Source organism: Camelus dromedarius, chromosome 27 (assembly GCF_036321535.1).
Source record: "Camelus dromedarius isolate mCamDro1 chromosome 27, mCamDro1.pat, whole genome shotgun sequence".
NCBI classification, from domain to species: Eukaryota; Metazoa; Chordata; class Mammalia; order Artiodactyla; family Camelidae; genus Camelus; species Camelus dromedarius.
This window is the reverse complement of record NC_087462.1, coordinates 10,560,354-10,574,987: the sequence shown is the minus strand read 5'-3', so window position 1 is coordinate 10,574,987 and position 14,634 is coordinate 10,560,354. Positions and strand designations below refer to the sequence as shown.

At 51.2% G+C, this 14,634-nt stretch overlaps 2 protein-coding genes and 1 long non-coding RNA gene across 4 annotated transcripts; 1 reads left to right on the top strand and 2 right to left on the bottom strand.

Moving 5' to 3' along the window:
• Positions 1 to 525: 525 nt before the first annotated feature.
• Positions 526 to 3,077, bottom strand: UBA52 (ubiquitin A-52 residue ribosomal protein fusion product 1). The gene is made up of 5 exons (XM_031437664.2): positions 2,932 to 3,077; positions 1,864 to 1,974; positions 1,506 to 1,592; positions 809 to 911; positions 526 to 715 (listed from the first exon to the last, which is right to left on the bottom strand). Exons 2-5 carry the CDS (start codon positions 1,964 to 1,966, stop codon positions 622 to 624), a joined length of 387 nt encoding a protein of 128 aa, XP_031293524.1. The 5' UTR covers positions 1,967 to 1,974; positions 2,932 to 3,077; the 3' UTR covers positions 526 to 621.
• An 18-nt stretch (positions 3,078 to 3,095) lies between these two features.
• LOC105101882 (uncharacterized) lies at positions 3,096 to 7,232 on the top strand. The gene is made up of 3 exons (XR_010378094.1): positions 3,096 to 3,999; positions 6,193 to 6,238; positions 6,379 to 7,232. It is a non-coding gene; the product is annotated as an uncharacterized LOC105101882 (long non-coding RNA).
• On the bottom strand, positions 4,007 to 11,273 carry KXD1 (KxDL motif containing 1). Of its 2 annotated transcripts, none has more exons than XM_010995136.3 (5): positions 11,145 to 11,273; positions 8,401 to 8,522; positions 7,260 to 7,412; positions 5,812 to 5,858; positions 4,007 to 4,977 (listed from the first exon to the last, which is right to left on the bottom strand). In XM_010995136.3, the coding sequence occupies exons 2-5, from the start codon at positions 8,499 to 8,501 to the stop codon at positions 4,748 to 4,750; spliced, it is 531 nt and encodes a 176-aa protein (XP_010993438.1). In that variant the 5' UTR covers positions 8,502 to 8,522; positions 11,145 to 11,273; the 3' UTR covers positions 4,007 to 4,747. The 2 variants fall into 2 exon arrangements, with proteins under 2 accessions (XP_010993438.1, XP_064336108.1); XM_064480038.1 differs by having other exon boundaries at positions 11,110 to 11,197.
• Between the last annotated feature and the right edge of the window lie 3,361 nt (positions 11,274 to 14,634).

Below are 14,634 nucleotides of genomic sequence, written 5' to 3'. Positions count from 1 at the left end.
GGGAAATAAAACCCATGGCCTTGCCAGGGTGCAACAACCCTCACCTGATTTGCATTCTGCCCTCCCAGAGAGAGCTCGTGGATCTTGGGTGGGGTCTAGAAGCTAATGGTCAGTCAAAATTGAGAACAGGTGTTTTTACACTAGGTGGGGCATTTCTTTTTACCCACACCTGAACACCTCCAAGATTCAGGCATGAGGGCTGTCAACATGCCTGACCAGGTCCTACCAGTCCCTGGGCTGGAGGTCTTAATTCCCACTTTACAGATAACAAAACCCAAGTGGGCAGGCTCACTAGGCTATATGGCAGAGGGCCAGGACCGAACCTTGCTCGTGCTGTGGTTATGACAACTTCAGGCATGAAGGGCAGGGGCCATGGCCCATCTTACAGATGAGACAACTAGAACCCAGGAGAGTGGACCCCCAAGGACTATGAAGACTTGAGTGACAAGAAGTCACTAACAGAGATGCCCACACCTCAGCTACCTCCCCACTGGACACACCAGCCACAAGGACACCAGTTACTGCTCCAGTCAATGAAAGGGAAACTTTATTGAGGCCCCAGAGCCATGGGGCTAGGGCAAGAGGCCGCCTTGCGGGCAAAGGAGGAGCCGGTGGAGGGCCTTATTTGACCTTCTTCTTGGGGCGCAGGTTGTTGGTGTGGCCGCACTTCTTCTTGCGGCAGTTGACAGCCCGGGGGTGCAGGCGAGCATAACACCTGGGTAAGGACAGGAGGGACTGGTGAGGACACACCCTGATCTCCCCACCAGGGCCAGCCCACTCCCCACCCCCCACATCTGAGAGCACATACTTGCGGCAGATCATCTTGTCGCAGTTGTATTTCTGGGCAAGCTGGCGGAGGGAAGGTTCAATGATGCCACCTCGCAGACGAAGCACCAAGTGCAGGGTGGACTCTACAGGAAATGAAGGTCAGAGAGAGACAGCGACTGAGTGTAGGCTCAGCACCTTAGCCCCACAGGTGCAGGGCAGCCTCCAGTGCCCTGTAGATCAGAGCTTCTCAAATGTGACAGGGACATGTCACAATCCCTTGAGTGTTCTATGTGTAGATGGACACTTCGGCCTATCCCACCACACAGAAACTCCATCTTGTCATTTCCCACCAGTCTTCTGCGAGTCTGAGGCTATGTCAATGGAGGTATCCATCTGGGTTTCCCTACAGGTATGGCAATTTCTAAGTGGTGCAAAGATAACCTTCTGTTTTGCTAGGCAAGACAGTTAGATCTTGTTGCTGCAAAAAGTGACGCTGATTTTCTTTATGGTAGTTACTAAAAAAACTTAAAAAAAAAAAAAAAGCCACGTAAGTTTTAAAAAGAGATGCTTTCCAGTAATAAACAATATCTTACCAAACAACACTCCCTACCCCCATCTGATCCTTACCTTAAGAACCATTCTCCCACTTTCCACCCGTGGTGTCAAAGAGGCTGTCAGTGCCCCATCCTGGATCCAAGGCCTCACTGGGGTCCTGTCTAGCCACCCCAGCCACATACCTTTCTGAATATTGTAGTCTGACAGAGTGCGGCCATCCTCCAGCTGTTTGCCCGCAAAAATCAGACGCTGCTGGTCAGGTGGGATGCCTAGGGAGAGAGCAATTTAATTGCTGAGGCGCTGGCAAGCATATTACTGGCAGCTCTCGCCTCTCTCCACAGGGCTGCTCCAGCATTACCCTCAATCTGTCAAAAGGGAAACTGAGGTAGAGAGGATAAGCTGCCTTCCCGAGCCCACACAGAGGAAGCACTAGAAAGACTGAGATCTGTCCAAGCCCAGCACCAATTCCACACAGGACAGCAGATTCCCTGGGTTGAGGGGCTCCCACTGGGCAGAGCACCCAGACCCACTCTGACTCACCCTCCTTGTCTTGGATTTTAGCTTTGACATTCTCAATGGTGTCACTGGGCTCAACCTCAAGGGTGATGGTCTTGCCCGTCAGGGTCTTCACAAAGATCTGCATCTCTGCGTCTGCCAGGGAGAAAAAGAAGGGAGAATGGATGAACAGAGTGGTGAGCACTGCAGATTTGAGCAGCCCAAGCTCACGGGCTGGCCAGTTTTAGTCTCAACTACTAGCCCTGTGCCTGCACTGACCCCAAGCAAGCCCACCCACGTGCCAGTTTCCCTCCACCATCCCAAACCTTCAGCTTCAACTTTAAAGATGGAATGAGTACAGGGCTAGGGTACCAATTTGCCAAACACCTTCCCGAAGGATGGTCTGGAGATCCCATCCTTCCTCCTCTCCGCCAGCCCCTGCTCTTCCTGCAGCAGCTTAGGAATTTAACCTTAATAGCATCCCCCCAACACACACTTTCCTCCCTACAGTCTCCAAGCTCAGACACCCAAAACTCGGGCTTCCTTCCAAGTTATGCCCTAATTCTCAGACCACACTTCCTGCCTCTGATCCAGTCTATTAATAGTAATTGCCAACCACGTGCCTAGTACTTGTTTACAGATATTATTTTTCATTTTCCAAAAATGTGGGGGGAGTCTAGAAAATAGTCGGTACTATCAACCTCTCCTTACAGATGTAGAAAAGTAGAGACCCAACTCAGGTGTTTAGTATTTTTAAAGGGACTGGCAGTATCTGCCTCAGAAAAAAAAACTACAGTTAATAAGCTTTACCGTTAAACTGGATCTGCCCCGGGGGACACATCCTCCCCTCGAGGCCTCGCTGGATAGCTCGGGGTGGCGGAGTGGGCATGCTCCTCTTCCAAAAGCCGGTTTCCCTCCCGGGGCCCAGTCTGGACTTGGAACCCCCGCCCAATGCGCCCTGCTAAGCCGACCCTGCCGACCCGCAGAGCCTAGCCTGCATAGACCGGTTCCGCGCCGCCCCCTCCGCTAGCCAAACTGCCGCGGCCACCCGCGGCCACCCGGAGCCTCCCGCCCAAGCCCGACTCGGGGCCAACGCGCAAGTCCGCCACCAACCTGCTCAGCCGCCTCGTTGAAGAGAAAGAGGGCGGCGGAACCGGAAACCGCCGATTCGCCGCCGAAAGCGCTTGCGCACCGAGCATGCTGCGTGCCTGCGTCACAATCTGCGCCACGCGTCGTGCCCCGCCCTCGGCCCCGCCCCGCTACCATGTTGGGTGCTGGCGAACGAAGCCGCAGCGCCTGTGGGCGACCGTCGCCCATCTGCATCCGGGTGTGAGCCCCGCCTGTCGGGTCACATAGGAAGACTGCTGCACCTTTCCAGGTGTTTCTGCCCGCTGCCTCCAGGCCGGTTGAGGACTGCCGGCACATAGCGGGTACTCTGGAAATACTTGAACAGAGTAGAGGAGATTGTTTTGTGCTAAAGCAAAGGGTCTGCGGTTCCAGGACGCAGGGGCCGAACGTGCGAGACCCTGAGAGCCATGGAGGCTCTCTGGCCGCTTTGCAGATGAATTTCAGGGCGGGTGCGTACAGAAGCAGGGAGAGCAGGTGGGGCAGGTGCTTTCACTCAAGGAAATGGGGTGGGACCAGGTCTGTTTTGGATATAGGACGGAGATTTGTGGGTGGCTAAAAAGTACGGGGCACCGGAAAGAGGTGAGGATGTGAAGTTACTGTGGGTTTGGCGGCATACCTTATTATTGCCTTGAACACTTCCCAGCGCCCCCTATGGACCAGGCAAAAGCAGGCATTCTGAGGTCTGGGAAGATGCCTTTAATAATTTCTAGATGCTTCAAAGATGAAGGGACTCTGAGTATCTCATGGGGAACGGACCCAGTCTAGCTTCCTGAGGGGCCCACTCTGGGGCTGAGTGGAGGATGAGTTATTCTAGTAGATAAGTGAATGTTTCAAGCAGTGGGAATAGTATGTTGGAAGGCCTAGATGGTGATAGGAGGTGGGGTTATTGGTTATTGGTTATATGGCCATCGCAGGAGACTCCCACCCAAAGCAGCCATGTATGTTTTTTTCTAGCCCAGTGGTGCCTGGCTGTCCATAACTGTCCTGTCCACATCCAGCACTTGTCCACCTTCTGGGCTGCTCAGCCCAAGGATGGAAGGAAGCCACTAATAGGTATACCTTTCCCTTTTTAGTAACAGAGTCTTTTTATTGATAACTTCCCAACAGCATCTGTAAACATCGGTTACAAAAATATTCCACTTAACTCTGTTTTCCAAGGTGGATCGGCTTGCTCCATGAAGGCCCCAGGAGAGGCCTGCTGGGCCCTCAGGGTACACACTTCTGGTCAGAGAAACATGGGCCTTACCTCAGGCTCTGGGCTGAGTGGCTGGCTAACCTGTCTTGAGCCTTCTATGACTCTCTTAGAAACCTCCTTGAGACTGGGGAAAGTATTTCATACTTTCATTGGAGGAAGGGGCAAGGAGACCAGAATTAGTAGGTACAGGGGTGGACTGGGGTGAACTCAGACAGGACAGTGCTTGTCTACTTTGAAGAAGTCCTGGCCAGGGTGCTGGGTCAGGGGGCATCTGACTCTCGTCTCTGGGAACCTTTAAGTGTTGTTCAGAGTAGACCTCAGGCCTGGCTCTGGAAAAGCTCCCTTGCACCCAACCCAGTGACTCCAGCTGGGCTGGACTCCCTGACCTGGCAGAGGGGTCGAGGAGAGATGTTCTTAGAATGGGAATGCTAGATCCCAGGAATTCCATACCCCAGCAAGGGAGCCTTGTCCCCCAGGGAGCTCCAAATGACAAAACAGGGTGGCAAAGCTGACTGTCTCGAGGCAGAGTTACCCGCTGCCACCTCAGACATCTGGGGAGTGGTGCTGCCGCTGCCCTGAGACCCTACCAAGCTCCTGGGAGCAGGGCTACTCGCCCGGCGTCTCCTCGTCATCTGTATGGCTGCGGCCATTGATGGCAGGGGAGCTGGACCGGACATGGGACAGGTCCTCGAAGCCGGGGCTGAGGGAGGGCGAGACAGTGTCGGGGCTGGTGTCGCATGAGCCTGTGCTCTGTTCCGAGGTGGCAATGGTTGTTGTGGTGCTAGGTGGGATGGGGTCTTCATCCTCATCCTCCAGGAGGGATGCTTCTGGGATGTCTGGGGGAAGGAGGCCCAGGAGTTGGCTTAGTCATCATGGCAGGCAGTGTGATGAGGGATTAACTGGGCCCATGACCCATGACAGCTCCCCCCACACCACAGGACATGACTTAGTCCATTTCACAGAGGAGGAAACTGAGGCCAAGGCAGGTAAGAGGCCTCCCTTCAAGGAGAGATGAGGTAAGGACCCAGGTTCTCTGGGATCAGACCTACATGGATCTGGGAATAAGCCTGAGCCTGGCTCTGCCCTCTGGACTGTGTCACCTGGGCCAGGCCCTTCACCTGCCCATGCCTCAGCTCCCTGCTCTATAAACTGGGAATGACAGCATTGCCTCTGTGCCTGTGGTTGTCAGCAGTCATGGAGTGGGAAGCTATTGGCCCATTCAGCCGTGGGTAAATTGAAGCTCAGTGTGGCGGACATTGCACTTCCTCTTGACAAGTCACTGCCCCTCTGGGCCTCAGTCCCCCATGTGAAGTGGGGATATTCACATTTCCCACCTCGCAGGTGGGCGTGGTAACAGCCTGGCTTTTAGGGGTACATGGCACTCACTAGGCCAAAGACTGTCATCATCCTTGTCCACATTCCCTTGTGTGACCTCCCCTCAGGGAAGAGAGCCTGGTCCCAGCAGCTGCTCTGCAGGCTGCCAAGGGTAGGCCAGCACCCCCACCCACCAACCCCTGTCCCAGGTCTCTCCAGACCCACTGCCCATGAAGGCCTAGGCTTGGTGGCAACCCCTGAGGTGACCATCCAGAAGCCAGCCCTGGGCCGAGGGCATTGGCATCCAAGGGCACAGAGCCCAGACGCAGGACGCAGGAGCTCTAGGTGACACTTACGGCTGAAGGCCTCCGGGTGCTGCCTGGCCAGCTTCCCTTTCAGTGTCCTGCAGGGGAAGGGAAGGCACACAGGGCTGAATCTGCCAAGTGGACAGGCTGGGCCTGGTGCAGGCAGGAACCCTTGCTGCCAGTTCTGGGCAGATGTGGGGGGGGGAACTCCCCCTCACTGCTGGTCACACTCTGCTCCCCAGCTGGAGGGAGGCCCAGGCACTTGGCCCTGAGGAACTCCCACCCCCAGGATGGAGAGCAGCTACTCAGCTGTCCCACACTTTCCATGTATCCTCAGTACTGGGTCTGTGGGCTGGCTGGGCCCTCTACCTGCAATGCCTTATGTCTAAAACTCTTCAACCTTCCAGGAAGCTCCCCTTCCTCTCTCAACAGGCACTCCTCTGGGTGACTCATCCCAAGCTGTCTCTCCATCCCCGGGGTAAGGATGCCTGTGTGGGGGCCAGGAGTGCTGACTGTCCACACCTCAAATACCAAATAATGGCACTCATTAAACTGAAGTTCATGGAGAAGCACCCGCTTCCATGTTTAACCTACTGTTTTTTTCCTTTTCACCTGAAGTAATGCAGTCCTGTTTACAAGGAATTACAAAAGGGTCTTCAGAGCAGCATCTCACCCTTGACTATGCCCTCCTCTCCACAGAAGTACCACTGCTGCTGGGTCCCTGCCTGGGTGGACCCACTTACCTCCTTCCTGAGTGATACAGACACATACAAAAGATGTCGCCCCTTGGGGTTCCTGCTCTACCCCTACCCCTGCAACACCACAGGTGGGCAGCCCACCTGCTGAGATACCCCAAAAAAGATATGATTTTATAAAGGATTTAACTGGCCTGTCTTGTGATTTCTGCACAGAACTTGCTCAAGGAAACACGTTCCCCTCAATCTGTGGCACCTGCTCTGTGAGCGGGTGCAGTTGTCCCCGGAACAGAGGAAATGGCACAATTGGCTGGGAGCGCAGCTGCGGCACCAGCTTGGTCCAGGCCTGGGTGCCCAGCCACAGCTGTTCACAGCAGCAGTGATGATGCAAGCTCCGGGTGCCAGGCCAAGCATTCTGTGTGGCTGGGGACTTGGACATCATCTTTCCCTGTCCTCGTGGAAACCAGGTCAAGAAGGACCCATAAACCTGGCAATCTCACTTGCTCTTGAGAGAAGAACTGGGTGGGCACCAAAGGGGACAGGAAGCTAGCCTTTTACTGGCTGCTCCTGCCTGCCTTTTGCATTATGAATTGGGCGCTACATTGCATTTTCAAAAGAGAAATAAAATTTAAAGTCAGAAACTCCCAAAATTTTCAGGTCTTCTCCAATACTAAGTGTGTGATGAAGCCTAGGAAAGCAAACAAGCTAAATCTCCCCACCGCCCTGATACTTGGAGAGGATGGCCCTCACTAAAGAGGGGAGGAACCCGAGGCTCCACGTGGGAGGAGGAGGCTGAGCACCTACCTGATCCTGCGGAAGATGCTGTCCAGGTCCCGTTTCATCTCCACCAGGGTCCTTGTGTGGTGCAGGAAGCGCTCACTCATCTGCTGCAGGCGGGCACTCGACAGGTTGTTGAAGTTCAGCAGCATCTCGTTGGTCTTCTCAAAGCGGTCCAGCCTGGCAGCAGAAAGAGGGCACTGACTCCTCCAGGGCCCTGCCAGCTGATTGTGCTAAGCCCTTTCATGTACCATTCTCATGTCCTGTGGAGCTCTATCTGCTGTTTGAGCCATCTAGCAAACTGCTGTTCAGCTTTCAAAACCCTACTCAAGTGTGTACTTCACCCTCTCCCTTCAGCAGACTCCTTGACTTTCCTGACTCCCCTAGCCCCAAGCTGTTTCTCTGACCCAGCCCTGACGCCATAAGACCAGGGAAGTTCAAGTCTATTTTGTCTCCCCTCCATCTGGGGGTTCCACAGAGCCAGGTCTGAATCTGACCTAAAGAACTACAAGCGAGATTGGTATTACTGAGACCCAGCCATATCCAGCATTCCTGTCACAGGACGAGAAAGGTAAGGTATCAGGTCTGTGCCATGTCACAAATGGAAGGAAGAGCCTTCAGCTTAAAAACACAAAAATGAAGCCCTAGGAGACTGTGCTGCCACCCCAGTGGTGTGCCAGTCCTTCCTCCCCACAGAGCAGGCCGGAATTAGGGTGAGGCTGCAGCAGCCACAGAGCCAAGCCTCAGGGAGGTCAAAAGCCACTCAAGGCCCTTGCAAGTGACCCCAGGAGCTCTGCAGAGACAGCCTAGGCTCTGAGAGAACAGGTTCCTAAGAGGAAGTCAGCTCACTGGCCCCCTGAAACCCCCCAGCAGCCCCTTCCTTATCCTTCTGACACTCCCCACTCCAGGCCTCGGGACAGGAGCTGCTGCGGCCCCGCCAAACTATCCACAGCTGCAAAACTGTCCCAGAGCCCCGCTTCCCATGCCAAGGCCTCGCCTCCAGGCCAGGATGGAATTTACTTTGGAGCCAGCCAGGAGATTTGCTCATTTCCTTCATTTTATCACCAGTGTGGGCCCGGGGTAGAGGCGGGCAGGACAAGAATGCTAACCAGCGAGTGGATTCCTTCCCACACCGGGGGCCCAGGGCCCTCCCTTGGCCACCACTCACATGTTCTTCTGGGCCAGGATGATGGCGTTGACATCGTCTGCATTCACCATGCTCAGGATGCGGCTGCAGAAGACCCTCGAGGCCGAGTCTGGGGGGTCCATCTCTTCTTCCTCCTCCGCTGCCTGAAACAGGCAGGAAGAAAGAGTCTTCAGTCTGCACCAGGAAATAGGGGAGGTGGGACAGAGAGGAGGGGCTGGGAACCCTGCAGGCCATGCTACCTGAGCCTCACCTTTGTCATGCCAGGAATTCAGGGATGTTTTGAGAACCACAGGAATTCATATTTATAACTTGCACCCATGCACATCAGAATCCCATCATCCCTCCCACCTCCACACCCCACCACTTTCCATAAGCCCAAGGCCACAGGCACCTTCCTCTGTAGATCTGCCACCCTCTTCCCATATCCCCCTGCCTCTGCCACCACAGGGCCTTTGCACCTGCTGGCCCCACTAGTAGAACATACATGGCTGCCCCCACAAATCATCACCCTCTCCAATGCCTTCTCTCTCAAGAGGTCTTTGATGACTGCCCCTACTCTGGTCATTCTTATTACTTCACCTTGTTTTACTTGCTCCCCTGGTCCATCTCTTCCTGAAATTATCTTAGTCATCAGTTGACCCATTTGCCTGTCACCCCCACAGCAACGTCAACTCCAGTAGAACAGAGGCATGTCTCTCTTGCTCACTGCTCTGTCTCCAGAGCCCAGCCCAGAACCCAGTTTACAGCAAGAAACTGCCAGAATTTAGTTTGGTGGAGGCAAAAAAAACTTTCAAACTCGGCTCTGAAGCTAAGACTTACATCAGCAAGTTAAAGCCAAGAATTTCAGGTACTGGCAGCCAGGCTGTGGGGCTCAACAACCCAGATTGCTCTGTAGCTCCCAGCTTCCCTGGCATGCAGATGCCACCCCAGCGGGGCAAGGGGGCTGCCGGAATATGTGAGAGCAGGAGGGGCCACAGCTTCAGCACTGACGCTCCTGAGGGAGTTCAGGAAAAACCCAGAATCGATGCAGCTTGGCTCTGGGGTCTGCACATTTAACGGCCAACAGGAAGGCCTACTTGTAACTGTTTTATGATTCACACACAGGATTGGGAAGGGCTTTTAGAGCCCACTTAATCTACCCTCCTCTTTATTGAGCTCCTACTGTATGCTAAACAAGACACCAATTTCAAACACTGGCAATTGTTATCATCCTTACTTATATATGAGAAAACTGAGGCTCAGAGACTAAGGAACTAAACCGTGGTCACACAGCCAGCGAGCCCAAGTCACAACTCAAACGCCCATGGTCCACCAGATCCACAAACATGTGACTCTGAACAGATGTTCAGTATCCACCTGTGACTGGACAGCTGCCTCTTAACAGCAGCTGATTCCTGCCAGATTTCTGATTTTTTCCAGAAAAAAACTGAAGTGCAGATTTTTTTGTCCTCTGAGATAGCCTTATTTAAAAATGTTAGCATTTAATAGTTTTTTCCCCCAAACACCATGGAGGCCAAGAATATACATCTATTTGTGCCCTGAATCTGGCTGGAGGTTTACAGCCTCTACATGCCTACTGGCGATAAACTGCCACACCTAATGAAATCCGCCCCCAACCCAATAATCACCATGCTTACTCCTACTATGTGCCAGGTATTGATATCCACAGCCTCTACATTTCCGAAGATGATCATGTATAAAGAGGGCTCTTGGGCTCTGAAAGGACAGAGTCACATGGTGGGAGCCCCACAGCTTAAGTTTGGAAGGTGCAGGCTTTGAGCCTGTGGGAAACGGTTCTGCTTCATAGTAGGGCTCTTCCCTGTCTCTGGTTCCCAGGTATGAGAGCTAAGGGATTCCAGGCACACTCCCCCACCAGCTGCTGCTTGCAAGAAGCCTTCCCTAACAGCTAGTCTGGCCCACATACAGGGTGGAAATGACCCAGCATGGGCTCTGGTACCTGTTCCAAATATATTTACGGGGGAAAAACGCAGAGACGAGGTTGTGTGACCTTGGGAGAGTCACCTCACCTCCCAGATCCGTTTTCTCGTCCAGAAAATAGGAATAACAAAGAATCAGAATCTCACAATGCTGTCTGTGTCAACCAATAGCGATAAGAGGCGCTGGGTGGGAGCAGGTAGTTTCTCCAAGAGAAGTGTAATGAAGTCCTAGGGAGGGGCCAGAAGTCAGTTTTCTAATGAGGGCCTCCCCAGTGCTTCCAAAAATATGAACAAACACTTGTATAGCACTTCATTTAATCCGCAATCACTCTTACGAGGCAGACAGTCATCTCCGAGGGCAACTAGGGCTCACAGGGGTGGGCTCAGTTGCCCAAAGTCACACACCGTTGGGAGATGCGACGCGATTTCACCCCGGTCATTTAACAGAATTTAATTTGGCTGCCCAAGCTCAGCAAAACCCCCTAGTGGGGTTGGGGCTCACAAATCCCCTCGTGCCCCGACCCTGTTAAGTGGGGATACTGAGGCTCAAGCAGGGCAACGCCCGGTTCCAGGTGACATGGCATTGCCTGAACACACGCGGCCCCAACTCCCGCTCCCTGGATCAGGATCGGGCCCGCAGCGCCGCCCGCACGTCCAATGAGCAAAAGGGAAACTGAGGCCTGTGCGCAGGAGTGCCCAGATGTTGCCAGCGGCGCGTCCCACCCCGCAACAGCCCGGGTGCCGCGCCCAACCCGGCCCGGCTCCCCAGAGGCCCCCGTGTCCCCAGCCCCACCCCGAACTCGGCCTGGGCGTCGGTGGCAGCAGCACCTGCACATCTGGCGGCCTTGCTCGCGCTTCCGGGATGGCGCCCGCGCCGCCGCGACGTCACCACGCACCATGCGTGCGAGCGCGAGTGGCGGCTGCGACGTACCCGGGGCCGATTTGAGTGCGTGGAGGTATGGCAGGAAGGGGTGGGGCTTAGACAGTTTCTGTCAGAGCAGTCGTAACAACGAATAGCCAATCAAGCAGTCCCTCTCGCGCCTGCGTAATTTCCAAAGCCCGCGCTCCGAAGCAGCCCTGAGGAAGGAGGGGAGGAGGACTGAAATTCATCCCATTTCATAGATAGTAAGGCTGAGGCCCGGGGGCAGCAGGCATTCCCCTAAAGTCATATGCAGTGCCCTATGGTCGACACAGACCCTGGTGTTCTGCTTTCCAGGCCAGGAATCAGACTCATTCGGGTTCAAATATCGCTGCTCTAGTTTTGGTGACCTTTTTGGGGGCCATGATCCTATGTTGCATTTAATCATGTCTCCTTAGTCTCCTCCACTCTGTGACAGTTCCTGTCTTTCCTAATTTTTCATGACCGTAATACTTTTGAAGAGTGCTGATTTTGTAGAATATCCATCAGTATGGGTTTGTTCGTTTTCTCATGTTTAGACTGAAATTGAGCCGTTTGAGCATGCCTCCCATAAAAGTGATGTTGTGTCCTTGTCAATGCATCATATCAGGAGGCACTGAGATGTTGATATGTCTTATTATTGGTGATGTTAACTTTGATTACTTGCCTAAGCCAGTATCTACAGGTTTCACAACTGTGAAGTTACTATTTTCCTTTGCAGTTAATAAATATCCTATGGGGAGATACTTAAGAGACTATGCACATACCCTCACTTTTTTTTTAAAATAAGGTATAATTGATTTACAATGTTTCAGGTGTACAGCAAAGGGATTCAGTTATTTATACATATTCTTTTCCATTCTAGGTTATTACAGATATTGAATATAGTTCCCTGTGCTATACAATGAGTCCTTGTTATTTATCTGTATTATATATAGTAGTGTGTATGTTACTCCCAAATTCTTAATTTATCCCTCCCCCTCTTTCCCCTTTGGTAACCATAAGTTTGTTTTCTATGTCTGTGAGTCTATTTCTGCTTTGTAAATAAGCTCATTTGTATCATTTTTTTAGATTCCACATACAAGTGTTATCATACGACTTTGGTCTTTCTCTGACTTTCTTCACTTAGCATGGTAATCTCTAGTTCCATCCATGTTGCTGCAAATGGCATTACTTCATTCTCTTTTATGGCTGAGTAAATTCCATTGTGTATGTATACCACATCTTTATCCACTCATCCGTCAATGGACATTTAGGTTGCTTCCATGTCTTAGCTATTGTAAATAGTGCTGCTATGAACATTGGGATGCATGTATCTTTTCAGATTAGAGTTTTCATCTTTTCTGGATATATGCTCAGAAGTGGATATTGCTGGATCATATGGTAACTCCATTTTTAGTTTTCTAAGGAACTTCCATACTGTTCTCCATAGTGGCTGCACCAGTTTACATTCCTACCAACAGTACAGGAGAAGTTCCCTTTTCTCCACATGCTCTCCAGCATTTGTTACTTGTAGGCTTTTTGATGTTGGCCAGTTATTTGTTGTTGTTGTTGTTGTTGTTGGCCAGTTTTTTTTTAACGTATTTTTTACCGTCTAGTTTTAGCATTCATCCATAACTCTTGGCAGCAATTATTATCAATCACTGTGGTGTTTGTGTAGTGGTGATTTTAATTTATTTAATAATTAATTGGAATTCTATTGTAAATAAGAGCTGTCCATTCTCCTCAAGTATGTATTTATTCAAGGATTTACATCACTATGAAGTCATGAGTATTTATTTTCTTCTGTGGTTTATAATTATTTTTTATATTATTTATTTTCCTGCCCCTTTAAGTTAGCTCCTATGTCCTTTTAACACATTTACATCTTTCTCTGTATACTTCCTTACTTTTGGTATCACAAGATGGTCTATGCTTGCTTTGGAATATCCCTGGAAGCAGCCATTTCTCCAGGGAGCCTGGTTCCTTGTCTTGGAGGATGGTATTTTGAAACTAATATCTGGGATCTGGCTCATTGTTAACAGGTTATTATTGCTTACAGACCCTCTCAGCAGTGAGAGATAGGAACTACATGTATATCTAACTAACCCATGCATATACACAACTATGTAAACATTCTAACTGTCCCCTTGTGTCTGTTCTGAAAACTGTGATATGATATCGTACTGATATGAGGACACTTTTTTTGGGGGGGGTAATTGGTTTATTTATTAATTAATTATTATTATTACTTTTTTAATGGAGGTACTGGGGATTGAACCTAGGACCTTGTACATACTAAGCACACACTCTACCGTCGAGCTATACCTCCCCTCCGAGGATGCATTTTTAAGTGAGATTACCCAAGGTAAATGCATGAGCAAAATGGGGCAAATAGTAATTGCTCAGTAAGTGTTAGCAATTAATTATCATTAGTTCTTGAGGTCTTATGATGTGTGTATATTATACATTATGTGTCTAATTTTTCTGGGACTCACTTTGTTAACTGTAAATCAGGGTGAACATAGCATCTGCCCCTTAAAGTTGCTGATAGTTTGGGAGAAACACACATGCCCTTGGGCACATGGAAGACTCTTTGAAAGCCCTGAAACTGAATGTATCTGAGTTCCAGTTCCGGCTCTATCACATCCTAGCTGGGTTGCCTCAGGCAAGTGGCTCAATCTTATGCAATCATGCAGGTTAATTCTTTACAACAAGTCTTGGCACACTCTAAACCCTCAATAAACTGAGGATAAACTGTATTATTACCCCTATGCTTTGAAAAGTTAATGATGAACAGGATTCTTATATATTTAGTTTAACAAACAGTTTAAAAAATTGTCCAGTAAACCCTCCAGCCACCCACCTCTGGGTTTGGCCCATATTCTCAGGATCTGGAAAGTACCCAGTCTCTGCCTAACCTTGGAGGATGAAGGGAGACAGACACTCCCAGCCCTGAGGGGAACAGTATTGGGCTACAGGGAGGAGAGACTCAAGGCTGGAGGAAACTAAAGGGTAGGGTATGAAGACTTATTCTGAGGGCAAGGAAGCAGGTACCTCTGGATAGGGTTTTGAGGTAGGAGTAGGAGTTTTCCAGGTGCTGACAATCCTTCAGGGCTGAGGGAATCATGGAGCAAAGACAGGATGGTGAGAAAGCACATAGTATGGATGTAATCTTTGTAAGAATTGTGGAGCTCAGTGAGCCAGACGGCAGCCAGTGCTGAGAAGAGCTTGGGTGGGAGCTGCTGGGAAAAGCAGAACTATGGCTCTGTCTGCAGGCTGCAGCAGAAGAGGCCCAGTCTGGAGAAACCAAATTTTTCAGTGGGTCCCTTGGGCTCTGTTGGAGGCCAGGAAACATTTACAAGGGTCCTGGGAGGGGTGGGGGCTGCACATTGAGGCCAAAAGGGACTTGGCTGGCCCCAAATGTTTTGTGCACAGTGG

What these genes read in the sequence shown, in the direction of transcription:
- UBA52 (XM_031437664.2), bottom strand. Translation starts at nt 1,966, where the DNA reads ATGCAGATCTTTGTGAAGACCCTGACGGGCAAGACCATCACCCTTGAG. An exon ending in TAAAATCCAAGACAAGGAGG is followed by an intron (nt 1,593 to 1,863) that starts GTGAGTCAGAGT and finishes CTCTCTCCCTAG; the next exon opens with GCATCCCACCTGACCAGCAG. An exon ending in AGACTACAATATTCAGAAAG is followed by an intron (nt 912 to 1,505) that starts GTATGTGGCTGG and finishes CATTTCCTGTAG; the next exon opens with AGTCCACCCTGCACTTGGTG.
- KXD1 (XM_010995136.3), bottom strand. Translation starts at nt 8,501, where the DNA reads ATGGACCCCCCAGACTCGGCCTCGAGGGTCTTCTGCAGCCGCATCCTG. An exon ending in ATCCTGGCCCAGAAGAACAT is followed by an intron (nt 7,413 to 8,400) that starts GTGAGTGGTGGC and finishes TTCTGCTGCCAG; the next exon opens with GCTGGACCGCTTTGAGAAGA. An exon ending in GCACCCGGAGGCCTTCAGCC is followed by an intron (nt 4,978 to 5,811) that starts GTAAGTGTCACC and finishes TCCTTCCCCCAG; the next exon opens with ACATCCCAGAAGCATCCCTC.